This window comes from Puma concolor, chromosome C2 (genome assembly GCF_028749965.1).
Source record: "Puma concolor isolate L17-30 chromosome C2, mPumCon1.1.hap2, whole genome shotgun sequence".
Taxonomy (NCBI): Eukaryota; Metazoa; Chordata; class Mammalia; order Carnivora; family Felidae; genus Puma; species Puma concolor.
Window position 1 is genome coordinate 114,465,587 of NC_141675.1, and position 21,599 is coordinate 114,487,185.

The 21,599-nt window shown below is 35.2% G+C and overlaps 1 protein-coding gene across 4 annotated transcripts in view; it reads right to left on the reverse strand.

Moving 5' to 3' along the window:
- The window catches only part of EPHA6 (EPH receptor A6), an 889,565-nt gene that overhangs the window by 192,468 nt on the left and 675,498 nt on the right, over positions 1–21,599 (reverse strand). For all 4 annotated transcript variants that reach the window (XM_025913797.2, XM_086675668.1, XM_086675669.1 and 1 more), the window contains one exon: positions 19,333–19,518. In XM_025913797.2, coding sequence (XP_025769582.2) covers positions 19,333–19,518 — 186 coding nt within the window. The remainder of the gene's footprint in view (positions 1–19,332; positions 19,519–21,599) is intronic.

The window sequence follows — 21,599 nt, forward strand, 5'->3', positions numbered from 1 at the left end:
AGTTGAACAAAGGAGACCAAGATGAACAACCAGAGCAGGTGGCTCGTCTACAGCAGCTACAGTTGATGAAATAGAAGGGTCATTGTACATGTGCACTGAGAATTCTTGAGATAATAAGTAAGATTTTATTTTTTTCAACATTTATTTTTGGGACAGAGAGAGACAGAGCATGAACGGGGGAGGGGCAGAGAGAGAGGGAGACACAGAACCGGAAACAGGCTCCAGGCTCTGAGCCATCAGCCCAGAGCCTGACGCGGGGCTCGAACTCACGGACCGCGAGATCGTGACCTGGCTGAAGTCGGACGCTTAACCGACTGCGCCACCCAGGCGCCCCCTGATAATAAGTAAGATTTTAAAAAGCGAAAGGAAAAATGCACCAAAGAAATTGGAAAAAAGGAGGACACTACTGAAAATTCAATACTCATTTTTAAAAGATCTTAAGATCATAGGAGAATGGAAGATCTCGACTTAAGATATGAAATATGAAGGAGGACAGACTCAGGGATATTAAGTGTGCATGTTCTGTGAGTTCCAGCAGGAGTGAAAAAATTGAGGAGAAGCAATTTTCAAAGAAACAACTGAAGAGAACTACCCTGAAGTGGAGAAAAAGTGAATTTACAGTTCTTGAAGCACATGAGAGCCAATCAAGATGTATGTAAAGAAGACATATTCCTGGATATATCTTGGAGTCATATAAGATGAAGAGACTATCTTATACCTTTCCAGATAGAGACAGGAAGTTAACATCAATGTCTCTCATTAATAATGAATTACATACTCCAGGTTAATAAAGAGTTAGGAATATGAATAGGCAATTGTCAGAGACAGAGATGAAAATGGTCAATAAACATAAAAAATAATGCATATATAGTTTTTAAATAATGCATAAGAAATTATGCATTATAAAAACATAATATACAATATAAATACATAATTATATATTCTATAAAATATACAATATATGAAATAATATAAAGGTAAAAATAATGCATATATAGTTTTTTATAATGCATAAAATTAACATATATAGTTAAAGATGCAAATTAAAACAATAATGAGGTGTTTTATGATCAATTAGATTGGTAAAAATTTTATTAAAGATGAATAATTGGTAGAATTAAGTAAAAACCAATGAGCATTCATTCTTTTAAGAGGATTCTAAATTTGCACAATATTTTGGAAAGTAACTTGCAGTATCTATTTAAAATTTTTTTTAATGTTTATTTATTTTTGAGAGAGATAGAGAGAGCACAAGCAGGGGAGGGGCAGAGAGAGAGGGAGACACAGAATCTGAAGCAGGTTCCAGGCTCTGAGCTATCAGCACAGAACCCAATGCAGGGCTCAAACTCACGAACCGTCAAATCATGACCTGATCCGAAGTCGGACACTTAACCGCCTGAGCCACCCAAGCGCCCTTGCAGTATCTATTTTAAAATAGTATCACCCACACTTTGACTTAAGAATTACAACTCTAGGAATCTATCCTATGATAATAAAAGCATAATGTGGATCCAAATTATAGCACAGTTTATAAAAAAAAAAAAAACGGAAGCAATCTAAATGTTTACTGTTAAGTGAAATGTTAAATAAAATATAATATAACCATATAACTTAAGGCAGACATGAAAAAGAGGGATATTTATATGTGCTAATCTGGAACATAATATTGTAGCATGGCTATCATGCCCCAACACATGTTATTTCATTTTTCTACTGTGGAAAAGCCCATTTTTTAAAATTAATTTATTTTTTATTGAAAGCTAATTCACATACCATAAAATTTATCCCTCTAAAGGGTTTTAATTCTGTGATTTTAGTGGCGTGCAGCATTCAACACTATCTGGTAATGCTTTAAAATGTATCCAGGATTTGTTTTGATCAGGTATGGTAAGACAGACTGACAATGATAGTCATACAGGAATGAGTTTTTATATTCAAACATCCCTACCAGAAACAGGAAACATTACACACCACACAGGGCCACATGAGAAGCACCATGGTTGGTCAGGAGGTAACAAGAGTGAGGGGAAAATGTGGATGAGAGCCTTGCCTGGGATTTTAGCAAGAAGGAATGAGCAAGGCAATGTAAGCTGATCAAGCGAGTTTACAGTTGACTAGTTGAAATAATTTTTGGGGCTTCAGGGTATAGGGGCTGAGCCTAGTTGTCTGATACTTGGCTCTAGGATAGTTAGGACCAGGGAATAATAGTTTGGGATGGGAGAGTTCAATAAAGAAGGTGGCGGGTGTGGGGTGGGGGTATGTGTGTATAGGTTTTGGATTGATTTGTTTGCATATGAAAGGGCCACTTGTGAATGAGTCCACGACCCTCTCTAGGAATTGATTGCCCTGGAGGGGCAGTTTCTTTAGGATCAGCAAGTCCCAGATGTCAAAACATCAGAAAATACAGAAAATAAGAAGGCATTATTAATACAGATAACAATATCACTAAGATAGGGACTGCATTTCCCAGCCTCCCTTGCAGCTGTTCTCAACACAACTTTTGCAGAATGTTCTTAATGTGACTAGCAAGCAGCATCCTCCTTCCTGCTGGCTAGAGATGGTCAGGACAGGTAGAACTAGGGCAGAACCATAACAGGGAGATTGAAGTCCTATGCAGTGGGGAGTGGAAAATGAGATAGAAAGAAACTGATCTCAAATGATCATGGACCCTCTAAAAAGCTCTGTACTCATGTGAGGAAGAAATTTATATATTACTTAAACTACCATGATTATAGCTGTTAAGTTACTCATAGCCAAACCAAATGTTCAATAATAGAATGGCTAATTAAAAAAAAATATTGAAACTAATTTGTACAGCATGATTCCAGTGAATAAAACTGTATATAGAGAGGTACAGCCACAGATGCTTCTATATACATGTATAGAAAATTTAGGAAGATGATCTCTGGATTATTAACAGGGATTAACTCTAGGAGATGGAACTGGATGGCAGAAGAAAAATCACATTATGTTTAACAAAGTTTTTTTTTTAAATGGCAAGTTATGATTTGTTTTTACTCTTTATATTTTTGATTTTGTTTAAGTACAAATTTAAATAGCAAAAAGGTCCACTTATTTTCTTAGCTCCTTTTACAAGCAGCTATTAAAAAAATAAAAATTATAGTTAATAAACAGCATAATCATAGGTATACTAGTTTGTTGCTGTTAGCAATGTATTTGGTTTCCTAAAATATTTTTCTTCTCAGTCTGTTGTGAATCACCCTGCAAATCTGATAGTGTCTCCTATTGTTATATATAGATTATACACACAAGCATAGAGTTATGCTTATAACTATCAAGACCAAACAAATTAATTTTCTAGAGATTTTTTTAAAAATCCATGAAGTGAACACTAATTACTTCTTTGTTGTCTTTCCTTTTGGGAAATGTCCCTTGTTTGTTCCAAGCTATTCTTGTAAGTTTTTCTCCTTCCAGAGGGGGAGGTATGTGACACAGTCTGGCCAGAGCGTCCCATCCACCTGGACACACTTATACCAAAGATGGGCATGTGGCCCAGCTAGGGACAATTTAGTCAATAGATCTGCAGGGAGTCATCTTTCCAACAAGGAGAAAGAATCTGCCTAAAAAGGAAGCCAAAGGGAGCATGCAGAGAAAAGTAGAGGCTATCTATGTAATCTATCATCTATCTATCTATCTATCTATCTATCTATCTATCTATCTAACCATTCATCCATCCATCCATCCATCCATCCATCAGTGATTTCACTGTTTTTTTGAACCCCTGCATATAGCTGTTCTTGGATTACTACACTTCTCAGGTATGTGGCTCAGTAAATTATTTTTGTTTTTTCTTAAATTAGGATGAGTTGGTTTTATGTTGCTGATTAATTTACTATTTTATTTGGGGAGATGTTTCCCTCCATTGTTTCAAGGGTTTGGTTATAGAAAAAAGTATGTATACATATAACATTCTATTTATAAACTGGCCAACTCTCTTGCAAATTGAGTCTATTAGAAATGAAACCTAACTCGTAGGTAGAGGCATATGGAATTTCCTACATTCAATAATTTTTCATCTATAAAAGTGGCAATTTCATCAGGCTGTTCAATTTAATATAAAGATATTTTTCATCATAGCTTAGAAACAAAATACCAACACAATATTTGTTTATTTTAGGAAGTACAGACACTATGAAAAATAACAAATGAAAACAAAACAAAATTATTCTAAAGCTGTAATCCAAAAATAAACACTAACTTGGTTTAGAAAATAATTTTATTGGAACAAAAAACTATTAAGTTAATAATAAGTTTGTTATTTTGGGAATCTATTTAGCTAAAAAAAACGCATGTTGCTTTCCAATAAATATGCTTCATAAGTTAATTTACTTTCTAAAAATTTTCTGCTTCAAGCTTTTCTTTGAGTTCATTTTTATTAACTAATTTGCTAACAGGCTAATTCATCTAAACTGGAATGATTTCTCTATACAATTCTCAACATATGCAGTGTTTGATAACTTCATTATTTACTACATAATCCCAATTCCAGAGTCTTTATATTAATGATATGCCTGGTTTATAAATAATTATAAAAAGGTAAGAATCCTATTATATACAATTTGATATATTATAAAAATATTTCATAGTGCTTTAGTCTACATTTTAAGTTTTAGACTGAATAATCTATTTGGTCTAAACAATCTATATTTGGTAATGTGCCGAAATAATGGCATGAGTAAAACTGGGAATTCTAGAAATGCTAGTATGGTATTGTTTTAATGATATTGTTAAAATGGTTCATTTATTTATAAAGCAAATCTCCACTGAGTGTTTACTTCTGTATATTCTAGAACATTCGTTGGTGCAGAGTATTCTAAGCACATCAGAATGAAGACTACACCATTTATAAAATTATATGTACAAGAGAAGAAAATAAGGCAAGATATAGGATAAAGAGTGTCTGGGGAGAGGAGGTAGGTATTCTTATTTTCAGACACCAGTCTGGTAAGGATATTTGGTAAAATCATGGCAGTGAACAAGAACATGGGGAGCCCTGAAGCAGCAGTGAGCTTGGTGTGTTCCAGGAACACAGATGATCTGGAGCAAAGGGTGGTAGGAGGGGACAGAAGTAGAAGACAACATCTGAGAAGAAAGCAGGGTCCAGATCATTAAAGGCATTGCAGACCAAAGTAAAGATTGGCAATTTTTTTTCCTAAGTGCAGTTTGCACATTTTTCTTTAAATCACTCTGAGTATGAAAGTGGGTTGTGGTAAGGGCAACAGTGAAAGCAAGAAGAGGAGTTACAACGCAATTGCATTAGTTTCAGAAAGATATCTTTAATTTAAGGTATGAGAGAGTCACAAAGTAGACATTAACAGGCTCCACAATATGTTCATTTAACTATAACTGTCCTGACCATTGAGGACAATATTTTGTAGGACAAATTTCCATTTGGGCAAATAAAAAGGACATGAAACATTTAAAAATAATAATAAAGAAAAAGTTACAGCTTTTGAAAATCAGAATATAGGTTTCCCTCGCTATGGGAAAGTAGAGGTTTCCTGCGAAAATTTTGGAAAGCTGAAATGATATAAAGCAAAGAATATTCCCTACTTTCTGGAAGTTTGCCTGAGACCACATTTTTAGGGAAGATCTACACTATTATGGTACTAGCATATGGTATTTATAACTAGATAATAATTGTTTTCGCATCAATAAGGAGGTAGTTTCTGAACAAAATGTAGAAACTACAAAACTAGTATTTACTGCAATACCCACCTTTAGTGTTACGCAGAGAAGTTAATGTTTGATATAGGTGTACTTTATCTTTCCATGATTAACATCAAGATTCTAAATGATAGTATGGCTTTTGTCATCATGTCTTCGAATAACACATTATTTCTTAAAAGAAGGTTTTTTCCCCCTATTGTATAGGAGACATCTTTAACACAAGCAGAAATATACCCCTCAACCATGAAATTTACAACTGGATTCTTCATAAGCTTTTGAAGGGATTCAAATTTGATTTAGAGAGGGATTTGTTCCATTCATACTAGCTTTCCTACAATATTTTTCTTATCGGCTTTCCTGGACAGTTCTCAATTTCTTAATTAGTAAGAAGTGTAGACATCTATACTTAGACTGAAGGGTGGGCCACTTTAAGAACTGAGAATTTCCCTGTAGCTAAAACTTGGGGAAGATACCAAATGATTAGTAGCAATATTTTACCTATAGGAATGGTTTCATTTGTTTCACCTTATAAAACAATAGTAGTTTTAAGCTTTACATGTTGTACAATTAAAACTTTAATCATGTGGCAAATGTAGTCTTCCAAATGTTTTACTTGAAGGTAGTGTGAAATATTTTCTGAATCTATTATCAATCAATGCTATGACCCAGGACTATTGTTTGATTCAGGCAGAAAAAACTTGGAATACTGACAGTGACATAAGGGAAACTATTTTTTAATATATAAAGTTATTTACCTAAAATGTAAGATAATGATATGAATTACAAATCCTTTTTTAGGGAAATAACTAGTTTCTGCATTTTTTGAAACAAACTAAGAAATCCCATTAGACTGATCCTTGATTCTTCCTTTCTTTGGAGTGGCCCCTTTCTTTGCTTGATTTTCTCCAGCAGCCTTATGTTTCCTATCCAGACCTGTTTTCCCCCGGGAATATCCTGGGATTTCTTGCAATGATATGTAATCTATATTAAAGAAATCATTAAATCACAGAAACTGTAGCTAATGGAAGGCATTTCTGTATACTTTCATTCCAGTGTAATGGAATACTTCAGTGATTAGGTACATGAAATAGTGATCAAGTCGCAGAGGTGCTATAGCTTTCTATATTTATGGATAGCTGTACCAAATACAATAGCATGTCTCATATAATATATAGCTATGCCAAAATGAAAACTGAACTTATTTCAAGGAAATCATGCCATTAATGTTTAGGGGAAAGGTCGATGCATTATATTCAGGGCTAAGAAACCTGAAATAGTCATTGCATCTGAATGAAAAGGAGAAAAAACCTCACTGATGTCTCTGGTTGGCATTTGTGATGAGTGGAAAATGAATAAATTCACTTGCAGTGATTGATGTAACCTAATAAAAATGTCAATAAATTCACATCACTGTGTTGCTATATCTCAATCACGAGCGGACTAAGTTGTGCCTACTTTCTTTTCTCAGGCATAGGAAACACACTACCATATTTCTTCATCCATTCTGACGTTGGGATTGAATGATAAGTGATATGATTTAGACTACATAACGTAGAAGTACGTAAAGATGAATTAGTTGTGTTCCTACTTCCAAGTTGATTCTTATCTACAGTAGAAAGAGACACGTACCTAAATAATTATAATGCAATGTAGTAGGCAGCGAAAATTTCAGAGGACAAAAACAGCTAAAAATATGATTGTTGCTCAGAGGAATGAAAAACTACAAAAGTACAGAGAATCACAATTATGACAAAAGCTGCCAATTTCATATAAATGTGATTGATGTTAGACAGTGTTCAGATTTAGAACTGGCCTTGAAGTCTGAAAAATTAAGTTCCTTCTTTCCTTCTTTCTTCTTTCTCTTCTTTTTATTCTACCCCTATCTTCTCCTTCCTTTCTCCCTTTCATACCATTTTCTTTCATCCATATGCACTTAGTGCTTACTCCATGCTCAGCACCATGCCAGGTGCCACAATAAATAAAATAAAAACTGTCTTCAACAGACCTTGACCTCCCCCCAAATGCCCATTCCAGTACAAAGGATTTCCCAGTCTATTCAAAAGGAAATAAGTTTAAAATACATAGTAGGGGATATATATTAGAAATTTGGGAGGAGGGAGATGGAGGGGAGAATGAAGTAGAGTTGGGATAGAAAATTGAGATTAAGTGGAGAAAATGAGGTAGCCATACACAGCCATACACATTCTTTATTATCGAGAAACTAAGGGTCATCAGAAACCAAATAAACCTATTTCAGAGAGATTCTAGCTGCTCAGAGTACATGAGTACAGCTTTGGTATCTAAGCGAAACACTGAGGAACCAAGTAGAGAAAGACTATTTCCTTGCTCCACTTAGCACAGGACCCCGCAAAATTCTGGGGTTTTGAAAACCCAGATAAATGCATTAATGGCAAGATTGTTTTATTCTACTGATAGGCAGTGACTGGGCTGGGGAAGCCTCCATAATAGCTGTTAGCAGGTAGTGTGTACATAAGAGGGAGCCCCAACAGGTAACAACTAACAGATTGGTTGGACTGTTTCAGAACAAAACCTCAGGGGCATCAGAAAAGGGTGCTAAGGCCCTAATCCTATGGTATAAGGGCTAAGAATACAACAGACTTCTGGGCCACACATATAAATGGTGGTTATAGTACAACATGTTAAGTGCAATGCAGATGACTAACCCACTGCAGAGATCTAGAAAGAAAGTTTCATATAAGCTGTGTCATCCCTTTATAAGTAGAGTTTCATGGCTGAATTAAGGGTGATGGGAGCAGAGGAGAGGGAGAATTTCCCCAAAATATGTGAAATAAGAAACAGCATAGTGTGTTCAGGGGAATTACCAAGGATTCACTGTTAATAGAATATAAACTTAAAGGTATAAAAGGCAGAAGATAAAGCTAAAGGTATGTTGTGAGTGGGGCCAATCAAATAGAACCTTGAATTTCTAGCTTTGGCAGCATGAGGTTTGTCTGGTGGGTGAAGCAGGTAAAGGAGAGCTATTGAAGCAAAGAAGGAACCTTAAAAATGAGTAAAACAGTTTTATTTAAAAAACAACTAATTTGACAAATGGTGATAAAATGATAAATATGCAAAAAAAAAAAAAAAAAAAAAACAACCCAAAAACAAAAACAAAAAAACCTTGGCCCATACCTCACATTTCATACAAAACTAAACTCAAAATGGATCATAGACTTACATGCAAAGTGCAAAGCTATAAAACTTCTAGAGGAAAGAAGAACAAATCTTTGTAACTTTGGGTTAGGTAAAGTTTTAGATATCACACCAAGAAGTATAATCCATAAAAGAAAAAAAATATAAATTAGATATAACCAAATCTTATAAAACTTACTCTGTTAAAGACACACTTCATAGAACAACAACACAAAAATAAATAAAAAACAAAAATGAAAACAAACATAAAAAAACAAGCTAAAAACCAGAAAAAATCTACAAATCACATTTCTGACAAAGAACTGTATCTAGAAAATATTTTTTCAAACTTTAAAAACTCAAAATTAAGAAAAAAGTAACCCAGTGCAAGAAAATAGGTAAAAATCTGAAGACACATTTCACCAAGAAGATATATATGGATAGCAAATAAACATATGAAAAGATGATAAAATTAATAGTCATTAGGGAATGCAAATTAAAATGACAATAAGATACTGATATAGGTTCACTAGAATGGCTAATTTTTTTAAAAAAGTTACAAAACCAAGATCGTCAATAGCACAGAACCACTGAAACCCATCATTACTAGTGGAGATGTAAAATGGTACATCGGGTTTGGAAAACATTTTGGCAGTTTCTCACAAAATTAAACACATATTTATCTTTTAATCTAGTCATTCCATACCCAAACATTTACCCAAGTTAAATGTAAATATGTGTTCCCACAAACACCTGTGCATTAATGTTCACAGAATTTTACTAACAATCATCTAAACTGAAAGCAGACCATATGTCCTTCAACTACTGAATGTATCACCAAACTATGGTACATCTGTACAAAGAAATATTACTCCATAATAACAACAACAAAGGTGAATGACTCTCAAGCGCATTCTAAGAGAAAGCAGCCAGACTCAAAAGGCTTCATTTTGTATAATTCTATCTATAGAACATTCTGAAATACAACTGTTCCTTAAAGAAGTATTCTGATTAATAAACATAGAAGAGCTAAAGAAACAGAATACTCACCATTAGAAAATAGCAGTAATAACTGCTGTAGGCAAGATCTACTATGGATAAAATTAGTAGGGAAAAGTTTGAAAAGAAACAGGATATTTGTATAATTTAAATTATCTTCCCCCAAACATATATTAATTACAAAAGGGGAAAAGTAACTTTATAGTGGGTAATCTAGAAGGCAAAACCTTAACCAAGTGATTGATGTTAGCATCCCAGGAATAAGGCATATGGACATGATGTTCACAAAGGTATATAATGTCTGTGATACTCCAGCCAAAAATTCATAACCACAAATCAAATTATGGAAAAACAACAGACACATCTAGACTGAGGGACAGTCTACAAAATAACTGACTAGTACTCTTGAAAAGTGTCAAGGTCATGAGAGACAAGGAAACATTGCAGAATTGCCACAGATTAGAAGATCCTAAGGGGATGTGGGAACTCTCACAGGACCCTGGGACAGATGAGGACAGTAGTGAAAAGGCTGATAGAATTTGGACAAAATTCTGTAGTTTGGTAAATAGTTCTGTACTGATATTTATTTCTTGGCTTTGATAATAATCCTATGGTTAATGTAAAATATTAACATCAGGGGAAACCGAGTGAAGTTTATGTGGGAACTATATTATTTTCACAACTTTTTCTTTAAGTTTGAAATTATGTCAAAATGAAAATTGGAGAAAAGTCAGAGTAACATATTCCAACAACAACAAAATAAGCATTAAAATATGCATCATCATGAAATTAAATAAGGAGCTTGCTAAATTTTTATTCATTAAGTTTATGGGTAGTTTTTTTTTAATTTTTATTTTCGGGGGAGAAGGGCAGAGAGAGAGGGAGAGAGAGAATCCCAAATAGCCTCTGCACTGTCAGTGCTGAGCCCAACATGGGGCTCGAACCTATGAACTGTGTGAGATCACGACCTAAGCTGAACCAAGGGTTGGACACTTAACAGACTAAGGCACCCAGGAGTTCCTGGATAGTTTTTTATTAGAAGCCACATATGCAAGGAGCCCATAATTATTTGCAGTGATTAAGACTTCTACTGTTCTTTATCCAGTCCTACATAAGACCATCAGGAACCTGGTGAAATTTCCTCAGTAATGACTGTTTGCCTGAACTTCCAGTCTGGTAGAATGGTTCTCATGCTCCTGATGTCATGATGCCAATTTATGTCTATTATATAGAGTTATCTATAGCTCTTCTCAAATTCGGCACCATCAAACTTTTCACCAGAAGAACAAAAAACTTCATCATGAATGATTTAGAAGGAATTTTTATTTTTGAAAATGAGTAAGATTTCACCCTCTAGATAATTCTATTCATTTTGATTTTGAGATATTAAAGGGCAGCATTAGGTATACATAAGATTGTATTTATATTCCTTTTTCTCTCCTAGTTCTATACTTTACAGTGCTATCTTCATATTGAGCAACTTGTTACTAGAATTTTTAACCTGTTACATCTTATTACAGTCTACCTGATAATTAGCAGGCTGGTTAGGGAGAGGGGAGAACCACAGGAAGGACACATTGAGTTAGAGGCAGATCTAGAAAGGTGATTAAACCGAATGACCTTGAGAAAACCCAGATACTTAAACACAGAAGGAACAAAAATAAATTCCTCCTGAACACTGAAGAAGTACCTTCTCTCTTGTAAATAGGGAAGCACACTCTGGCAGAGTATAAGCTGCTGCTCCCAATTAGCCCCAGTGCTGCTTGAATGGAGTGAGGTACGCAAGGCTACCAGAGTATGTCATCTTGTTACTATTTCTTATAGTCACAGTGAGTTCATTTTATTTTTATTTTATTTTTAATTTTTTAAATGTTTATTCATTTTTTGAGACAGAGAGAGACAGAGCATGAGCAGGGGAGGGATAGAGAGAGAGGGAGACACAGAATCTGAAGCAGGCTCCAGACTCTGAGCTGTCAGCACAGAGCCGATGCGATGCGGGGCTTGAATTCATGAGCCATGAGATTATGACCTGAGCCAAAGTCGGATGCTCAACCGACTGAGCCACCCAGACACCCCTAGTTCATTTTCTATTTATCAATATGTATACATTATAATTCCAAGTGGCAAATGCTTTGCAGCAAATATCCCAAGAATCCACTGAGACTCCAAAAATTGCACAATTATAATTCATCACTATTTTCAGTAGCAGCAAATAGTAGATATTAGGAGAAGAGAGAAAAGATTAAGACAAATTAGGATTTCTTCTCTTATTGCTGCCTCTCATCGTTCCTTTTGTTAACCACATTTGTTAACCACATTTGTTAACCACAATCTTTGGGGTAACAGTTCTGTCATGATCTCCAAGTTCTCTTGTGTCCTCAGTGATACTCACAACCTTTCTAAGTTTTCCTGGTCTGTTTTCTTTCTCACTCTTCTCAGGGCTATTTCAAACATTCAGGAATACCCCAAGCCCTTTACCTATCACTTGAGCAAATGACCTTGCCCCTTACATGACTGAAAAAAAAAAGGAGGCTGGTAACTCCAGAGGTGTCTGGGCCTTCTAGGTACCAATATCCTTTTCATATCATAGTTATCTATGTACCCATTGGGGTCAGCTTGGTACATTTGCATTCAGCTCCTCAGGGATTTCAAAGAGGGAGAGATACATGGAATAAATGAGGGTAAGTTTTAAGATGCTTTTGTCATTCAGCAGGAATGTAATCTACAATTCAAGAGACTGGAGAAGAATGAAACCAGAGGACATAGATGTATGGACCTGACCCAGGAGGACAGGTATTCTGGCTTTCTTTTTCACTGCCAAATGCCTAATGCTTATTAAAGTGCCTGGCACACAGTAGTTAGGTACATAATAAATATTACTTGAATGAATGAATAACATAGCATGGTAAGCATCTGGAATGTAAGTAAGAAATCAACACAATCTAATTTGCATTTTAACCTATCAGTCTGACTGCAGTGTGCACATACCTTATAGTCCACTGCAATCTGACCATCTTCATATAAGCTGTAATGGGCTGTGCCCTCCTGATTGCCTCACCCAACAGATGATTCTCAATCCTTGTCTTACTTGGCTTCCCAGCTCCCTTTACTCTATTGGCCTCTCCCTCATTCTTAGGAACCTTTCTTCTAGGTTGTTTCTTCTGTATCTTTTGTAAGCTTTTCATCTTCAGTTTGCCTGTTAAGGATAGTTCTCCTCAACCTTCTGGGTAAGCTTGTCCTCCCAATAGCTTCAACTACCAATCACCATCCATCTTTTTGTTTGTTTGCTTGTTTATTTTTGAGACAGAGAGAGACAGAGCATGAAAGGGGGAGGGTCAGAGAGAGAGAGAGAGATGCAGAATCTGAAGCAGGCTCCAGGCTCTGAGCTGTCAGCACAGAGCCCGACGCGGGGCTCGAACTCACAGACCATGAGATCATGACCTGAGCTGAAGTCGGATGCTTAACCGACTGAGCCACCCAGGTGCCCCTCACCATCCATCTGATGAGTACTCTTAAATTTTCACCTGCAGCCTAGACGTCCACCCAGTTTCCAGAGGATTCCTGGATTTCTTTAAGTGTCCCAGGCACCTCAGATACAACATCAAGTTAGAATTCATCATTTTCTCTCCAAATCTGCATTTCTCCAGAATTTCTTCTCTTGTGTTAAACCAGAAACTTGTAAGACATCTGAAATCAGTCACTGAAGTCTCCCAATTTAACTCTGGAAATATCTCTTGACTCTATTCCCTTCTTCTTATCTTTACTTATCTAATTTAGTTTCCCATTATGTTTTACTTGGATTACTACACTTGTCCCCTCACTGTTTTGCCTGCCTATGGTTCTTTTCCTTTGAATATGTAATCTGTATTACATATTACTTTGCCTCTGATGTTTTGGATGCCCGAATCTGTATTACTGCTATTACTTTGCCTCTGATGTTTTGGATGCCCGAAACATGCCAACTTCTTTCTTAGTCACAAGAGTTTCTGTTTTCTCTGCCTGAATATTCTCCTACCAAATCTTGGCAGGGCTTGATCTTTCACTTCATTTGGTTTTTTTTTCTCTTTACCTAAAATTATATTCATGCATTTAATTACTTTTGGTTTCCTCCAGTAGATAGAAGCTCTTTTTCAATACCATATTACCACTGACTAGATGAGTGGGCACCCAGTAAGTAAATATTCACTGAATAAATGGATGAATAAATTAACAATAACTGTATCCAGAACAACACATGCCACACATCACACTGGGAAATAGTGGCCTGCTTGTCTGTTGCTCCCAGTGGACAGACACCAACAAGTGGGTTTCTCACGAACACTGAGTGCTTCTTTTCTATAGCTCTAGGTTTTAATCAGAAATAATTTCTAAAACCTGGTGGTGCTCAATAACTGTCTCGGAAAACAAAGCAAAACAAACCTCTCAAACTATCTTAGCTAGCAGAATGGCTGAACTCCAGAGGCCGGTGGGTTGGGGGGGAAAACTATCTAATTTATTTTATTAGAATCAGTTTTGCAGTATATTTACCCCTACAATGTACATTCCTTATATCCAAACCTTGATTTTGCCTTACAGGAAAATTTTACCTATACATTCTCTCACAGATTGTTAAAATAAAACTTTATTAAAGGGACTTTTTGTTTCTTCTGGAACCTCTCTATCTTCTCATTGGATTACTGATACAAACCTGAAGTTATTTAAAAAATTACAAGTGGGGTGATAAGTTACCAATGGCACAAATTTTCCTCACCAACATCTGTGACCCTCTTCCTTTGGCAAAGGAATGGAACACAAAATATTAGGGCTAAATGTGACTTTTACTGTTTTCTAGTCCAATCTGCACTTTTCAATCTTTTGTGTAGATTAAAAAAAACAAAAACAAAAACAACTGACGCCTAAAGACGTGGAGGACTTGGTCAAGACCCTGTAACTGGTAGCTGGACGCACACCAGGTGGAGAGGCAGATATCACATTGGTGGCAACAGTAATAGTCAGAAATTTTGGGCGATGTATTACTTGACAAGCAGAATGCAATTCTGGAACCAGAGGGGCACTTCTCATGCAGTCACTGTACAATGTATCTGACTGACTTGAATCTACTCCCTTAGAGCCTGTGTAGACCCACTGAAACTGTCTGAAAGGAACCCACAGTACTCTGCCATATTTAAAGAGGTTTGGGCATGCTGGCACTTTCTTGTTATAGCTCCTGTTCTGTCCCCACAGAATGTCTTTAGGAAAATCCTACAATGAAATGAAGTTACGTTTGGGAATTCATTTGCTATCCTCATTGGTTTCTATTACTCCTTACTAGATCTATGATTTACCTGAGATATAGTTGGTATATCTAAATTTAATTATCAGCCTCTAAGCTGGGAGATAGGCACTTCATCAGTTCTCTCTTGTTCCTTCCATCATCATGATTCAAACTGCTGGGCCAGGCTTCAGGAGTGTGGTTACTGCACTGTATGTCTTCATCATTTAACCACTATTCTTATCTTTTTATAGGAGGGTAGTACTTTCTCTTTTGGTTAAGAAACTAATGACACTGGTGTATACCTTACCAGTTACAAATTGCTACTATGCATGCTACTAATGGCTACAAGTCTGTTCTCTAACTAATGGCTTCTATTTGCTTGTTGGACAAAAAGTATGTGCTAAGCGTATGGTTTAGCTCGGTTAATCTCTGTTTATATCAGTTTTATCTTAACAGGTTAATGAAATTGTGATGCGTATCAAATAAATAGGTTCAACTTTTATCGCACACACTTTTTATATAATGCAGCTTTTAATCATTTAACTTTCAAGTTTAAAATAAAAGTAGTTATATGCTTTGAATATGAAAGAGCAAAGTGTTCCCAAGAACTTTGTAATATGTATCTCTTGGAGATAAAACGTATACATAAGATAAAAAGTATCCCTATTAAGAATTTATAAAAGGATCTGATGAAGATTTTGATCTATAATTTTGCATTACTTTCAACTGAGAGTCTGTGAGTTTATTTCTCAGAACCCCAGGATAGTCTACTAACATGACTGCATAAACTTATGCTTCATCTTTATCTTTGTCAGTATTATCTTTTATGCAATATGGTAGTCCTTAGGGAGCATTAATTGCTAGCTATCTTTTAGCTACTTAAGGGCAATCTTGGAACAATTACCATGTGTTTATGGGAATGAGGCATTCATTTATTTATTGCCTTTCTCCTAAAAATCTCATAGCACTTGAGTCAAGAAGATAAGAGTATAAATATGACCACTTATCTTTGTGGGAATTACCCCTTTCTCTATCTCTACCATCCACCTCAGCAACAGCCCAGCACCCTTATATGGGCTCACTTTTACAAGTTCAAACTGTAATGATGATTGCCATTCAAAAGCATATTGCATCTGTCCTTTCTCAACTATCTTTTCCTCCCTTTCCTTCCCCCCACTTCTTTCTTTTTTCTTGAAGTGGAACAAGGACCCTGACTTAGGAAGCATACAAATCTGGTTTTGTAGAGGTCACTGGTCCCATTTTTAGACAAGATTATTAGACATATGAAACAATCACTGCATTGGGGAGTATTTCAAATGGGCAGACACGTGCCACAGACTATCTCACTAAACCTATTCAGTTGATTTAGGATAAATAAATCTTACTACTTCATAGAGCTATATAAATCTTTTCCCTTTTCATTACTTTTATCCATATCTATCTATATCTATATCTATATCTATATCTATATCTATATCTATATCTATATCTATATCTAGCATATAAAATATATGGCAATATGTGACATAACAAAGTCATATAATGTGATTTACCAGAGGGAGAAAACAAAGATCTGATACTTTTCAACCTCTGAATTTATTGTTTGACACATTTCCAGATATTACAAGCAAAAATACATATAAGAAGACCTCAACATTATATTTAAATTATTATTTTAAATGCTTTGCAAAGATTCATGACCCAACTTCAAAAGTATATTTTTCCTTCCAGAGAGATATAAGATAGAAGGAGGACTTGAAAAGTTCATGCCAAATTAACACCAAGGAAGTCAGACAATATAAACAATAATTAACATATTGTTTCTACTCTCTCTTTCTATCTCTTTTAGATTATAGTCTTTACTAGCTATTATGGCATAGCTGGTTCTTTACAAATTTTACATTTTAGAAGTAATTTATTTTACTAACCTAAATATTTTCTCTATTTTAAAAAGTGGTATTATATTATTTTATTCATATTGTCATTTATTTAATGTCACTTAATTCAGATAAGATGAAGATAATTAAAGTATAAAACTGATTCATTCACTATGATATAGAAAAAGGAAAAAAAAAATCAACCCAACACACACACACACACACACACACACACACACACACACACACCCCATGGGTTTTAGAGGTCTTTTTGACTCAGCCTGAATACCAGCCATGCTACTTGCCATACTACTGGATTAGAGGTTTTTCTGCAGGTTAATTAACCTGTCTGAGCTTCAGTGGACAATGATACTCATAGTAGCTGCCGTGAAAATGAAATGGTCAACTGTAGGTGTAAAATGTCTGGCACATAGCACCAATAATGGCTATCGTTTAATGTGGCTTATTATGACACATACTATGCTAAATGCTTTATATATTAACAAATTTAATCCTTACAGTATTACTATAGAGTAGGAGTTATTTCGGTCTTATTTTCACAGATGTGGAAGTAAAGGAGAGAGATGGTAAATAATTTACCTAAAGCTGTATAACTCTTAAGTGGCAGGAGTTTTCAAAACTCAGTGGCTTAAACATTTATCTTCTCTCATGATTTTATGGGTTGACTGGATTGAGGTAGGTGGTTCCTTTGCTCTAGAAGATGTCAACTGCAGCTGTAGCCATCTGGCTTTGGTGGTGGTGGTAGTGGGGAGAGGTGGCAATGTCTGAGATGGTTTATCACAAGCCTGGCATTCAGTGCGGACTGTCTGCGGGCAGCTCAGATAGACCTGTCGACTGGACATTCTACTTTTCCTCCTCTTTGCAATACTGCTCGAAGCTTCACCATAGGGACTGGTTTTGCTCAGTGTTGGAGGCTGGGTTACAGGAAGCAGTGTTGTAAGAGGACAAGCCCCAAAGTGCAAACGTGTAAGATGCTTCCACACAGACAGACACATGGACAAGTCCAGAACCAATGGAGAGAGCAACACAGGACATAAATACCGGAAGGCCCCATTAAGGTCACTAAAGTAACAGACCAGTGCAACAGCTGTCTTCAAAAGTACACTTTTGGGTCTTCCAGACTGTCAAGGCTAACTGTTATCTTCTGTTCCCCTTGGGCAGCATGTTGGTCAATGCCTTATGAGAGGGACTTAGGAGTTTCATACACATACTCAGTTGTATGCTTTTAGTAAGCTTTTATACTTGCCTGTTTTCAAATATGATGTGAAGTTTTAATTTTATATAAGTGGTTTAAGAGAAATATCAGTTTTATGAAAAAATGCTTCTCAAAGATTTAAATTACATTTTTTTGTTTTTTTTTTAAATGCCATTTGCTATTGGGTTTTATAAGTTATAATTTTTAGTGAATAAGGAGAAATGAGCTAAGGTTTATGTCCTGTCATTATTCAAATAAAAGTGTTTATATAGCAATCTATTTTTTAGAGTATAAGATTAATTTTATATTAAGAAATATTAAGAAAGTTCAAAGGGATGGCTTTGAGCTCACTATTTCTGTAAAAACAGGATTTTTTCCCCTTGAATTTTTAATTCTTTTTTCCATTTTATATAAATTAAAGTAATTTAGTTCTAATGGCATTTATGTAGATGGGTTCCATATAAAAATGTTTGTTTAGAAGTTCTACTTCAGATAAAGCATCCTTATTTGTATATGAAATTTATTTCCAAGCAGAAGTATTTTACCTTAATGACCTAAAATATTTTAACTGTTTCTTCTATTAATATTGAAATTTTAACAGCTTTAGAAGAAGTAAACAGCTTATAGAGATTAGAAAAATATGTAGCCCTTTACTTTTGATTCATTACTTCAATTTAAACTAGCAAATGATTTACAGGTAATAAATACCATTTCAAAGCTGTTTGGTGACCAGTGCAAACTCTGATAATGTCATAGCCTAATATCAAGATTCTGAGGGGTTCAGAAGATGATATCTGAACTACATTATCTTCTTTTTTTAAATTTTTAATATTTTTATTTATTTTTGACAGAGAGAGAGAGAGAGAGAGAGAGCGGACAGTGAAAGGGCAGAGAGAGGGAGAAACAGAATCGGAAGCAGGCTCCACGCTCTTAGCCATCAGGGGGCCCAAACTCATGAACAGTGAAATCATGACCTGAGCTGAAGTCAGATACTTAACCGACTGAGCCACCCAGGCGTCCCCTGAACTAGATTATCCTCTTAATGGCTGTGGTATTGCTAGTGAGGTTTTCGTTTGTTTGTTAATTTTAAGGAACTAAGATAGAGATATACAAAAGAAGTAATGAAGAGAATCAGTACTTACTTTTTGTGACAACACCTTCCAGTCGAATGATATTTGGGTGGTCAAACTGACCCATGATACTAGCTTCTCTTAGAAAATCTCTTCTTTGTCGATCCATGTGGCCACCTTTCAAAGTTTTGATGGCAACGGGGATCTCTCTTTTCCCTGGTGTCTTCAATCGCCCACTACAGACTTCTCCAAATTCTCCTTAAAATATGAACAAAAGTAGTTGTTTAAGCAGAATACTTACATTCCAGAGGAACTGAGTTGTCATACGGTACTGTTTTTTTTTTTTTGTTTTAACATGACTGTCAACTGTGTCATTTCCACATGGAGATTTCTTTCTTAAAAATTAAACTTATAATGATGATGTGCTTGATCAGCATCATTTATAATGAATAATGGAATGCACTTTCATATGGTAAGGCACAGGAACTGCCATTGATAGATCTCCCTGATCTGCAGAGAAATTATGACTAGCAGAATGGGTGATGCTAATGTAATTCTATAGAAAAGCAATCACTGTATAACATTTCCTGTTCCTGTTCTCAATACTGAAATATGGGCCAAATGTCTGCTCTATTCAGGGAATCCATCAGGCATGTGTAGCTGACTTGATCCTGCAGACCATATATCTGAGCTTCACTACCACCAGAAATCAATGCTAGGGTCAACTGGTACATGAACATATTGAAATGACTACACTGAACTCAACTATAATAGGTGATTATACAGGCTAAATTACAAGTCACATGGTTGGAATACAAACATAGTAAGATAATTTATGGCTCAGCAATGGCTTTATTGGGAAGTAATGAATAGTAGGCAAATATTTATCACAAATTTAATATACATATTTAATATATATATTAAATATACATATTTAATATGTATACATACACACATATGTATATGTATACATATACATATACGTATACATATATATGTATACATATACACATATCCAGTGCTACAGTGCTGTGAGTTCAAAGAAGTGTAAGACTTGGTCTCTGTTCTTAGGAGCTTACAGTCTAGCAGAAGAGTTTAGCTGAACAAATATAACACTCAAGAACATAAGAACCAATCTCTGCAAATGGTGTATTAGTTAACTAAGAACAGTGGCAGCTAGAAGGCTTCCTGGAGCAGGTGAAACTTTTGCTGATGTTGAGCGATAGGTACGATTTGGATATTCAAGAAAAGCAGTAACGTTCCAGGCAGGAGTGCACAGAGGGAGCGAGAAAAATGAAGACAATGTTTCAAAGGTCAGAAGCCAAGGGTGGCAAGTGAGCTTATCGTGGGAAAGAAGTTTGGAAGTTTTCTTAGTGCAATGCAATAAATTCAATAAAACTTGAAATTCCAGACTTAACTTTTCTGAGGCCAATTACCTACATTTGCTTAAGAGCATGATGCTTGATCACCAATTTATTAATCTATCAAGTAAAGATAATAATAAAATCTTCCATAATTCTATAATGTCCCTTCCTCATCAGGATACCGGGAAGATCAAAAGTGATGCTATATATAAAAGTGCTTATCAACTGTAAAGTGCTGTTCATGTACTTTAAGTTATATGAATCTTTGGAATGGTGAAAGAAATGAAAATTAAAGTATCTTCAGTTAGTTTATTAGCTAGCAGTTCTGGCTAATAGTTCAATGTAATGTAAATTTAAGTGTAGAGAACCAAATTAAATTTTTGAAGTACCATAGATTTCAATTATCCTTATTTGGTCCAAAGAAGAACCAATTCATTATAATCAACTAAATATTGACTATACATGAATATTAACCACCTTCTGCTATAAATGCTAAGATATTTTTTAAGTGAAAAAAAAAAAAAAACACTAGGAAGGAAATAAGCCAAAATATTGCTTCTAAATTATGTGTAAACATGTCTATTAGAAATAGAAAGCAGTCTAACAAGAGAGTTTACTCTATTTACGTTAAACCAACAAACAAGCAAATAGAAAACTCAGACTAGAGTGGGGTTCCCAAGTTCAGTGCATATGATATTAGAGTTTTATAAATCTTGTTTAATTTGACATCAAAACAAGAAAAGTCTGTTTTTACTTAATGATACTCTCAACCTGTTGGAGGTTAAATGTTTCATGTTGACAGGAAAAGGAGGCTGTAGTTTTTCAGTTTTGTAATTACAAAAAAAAAATTTTTAAAGATTTTCTCTCAGACATTAAAAAAATGGCAATTGGTAGAGATGTTTGACATTTTACTATTGAAGCTCTGAAACTTGAGAGAAAGGTATGTACCTATGTCTAAATTAATGTCTTATACAT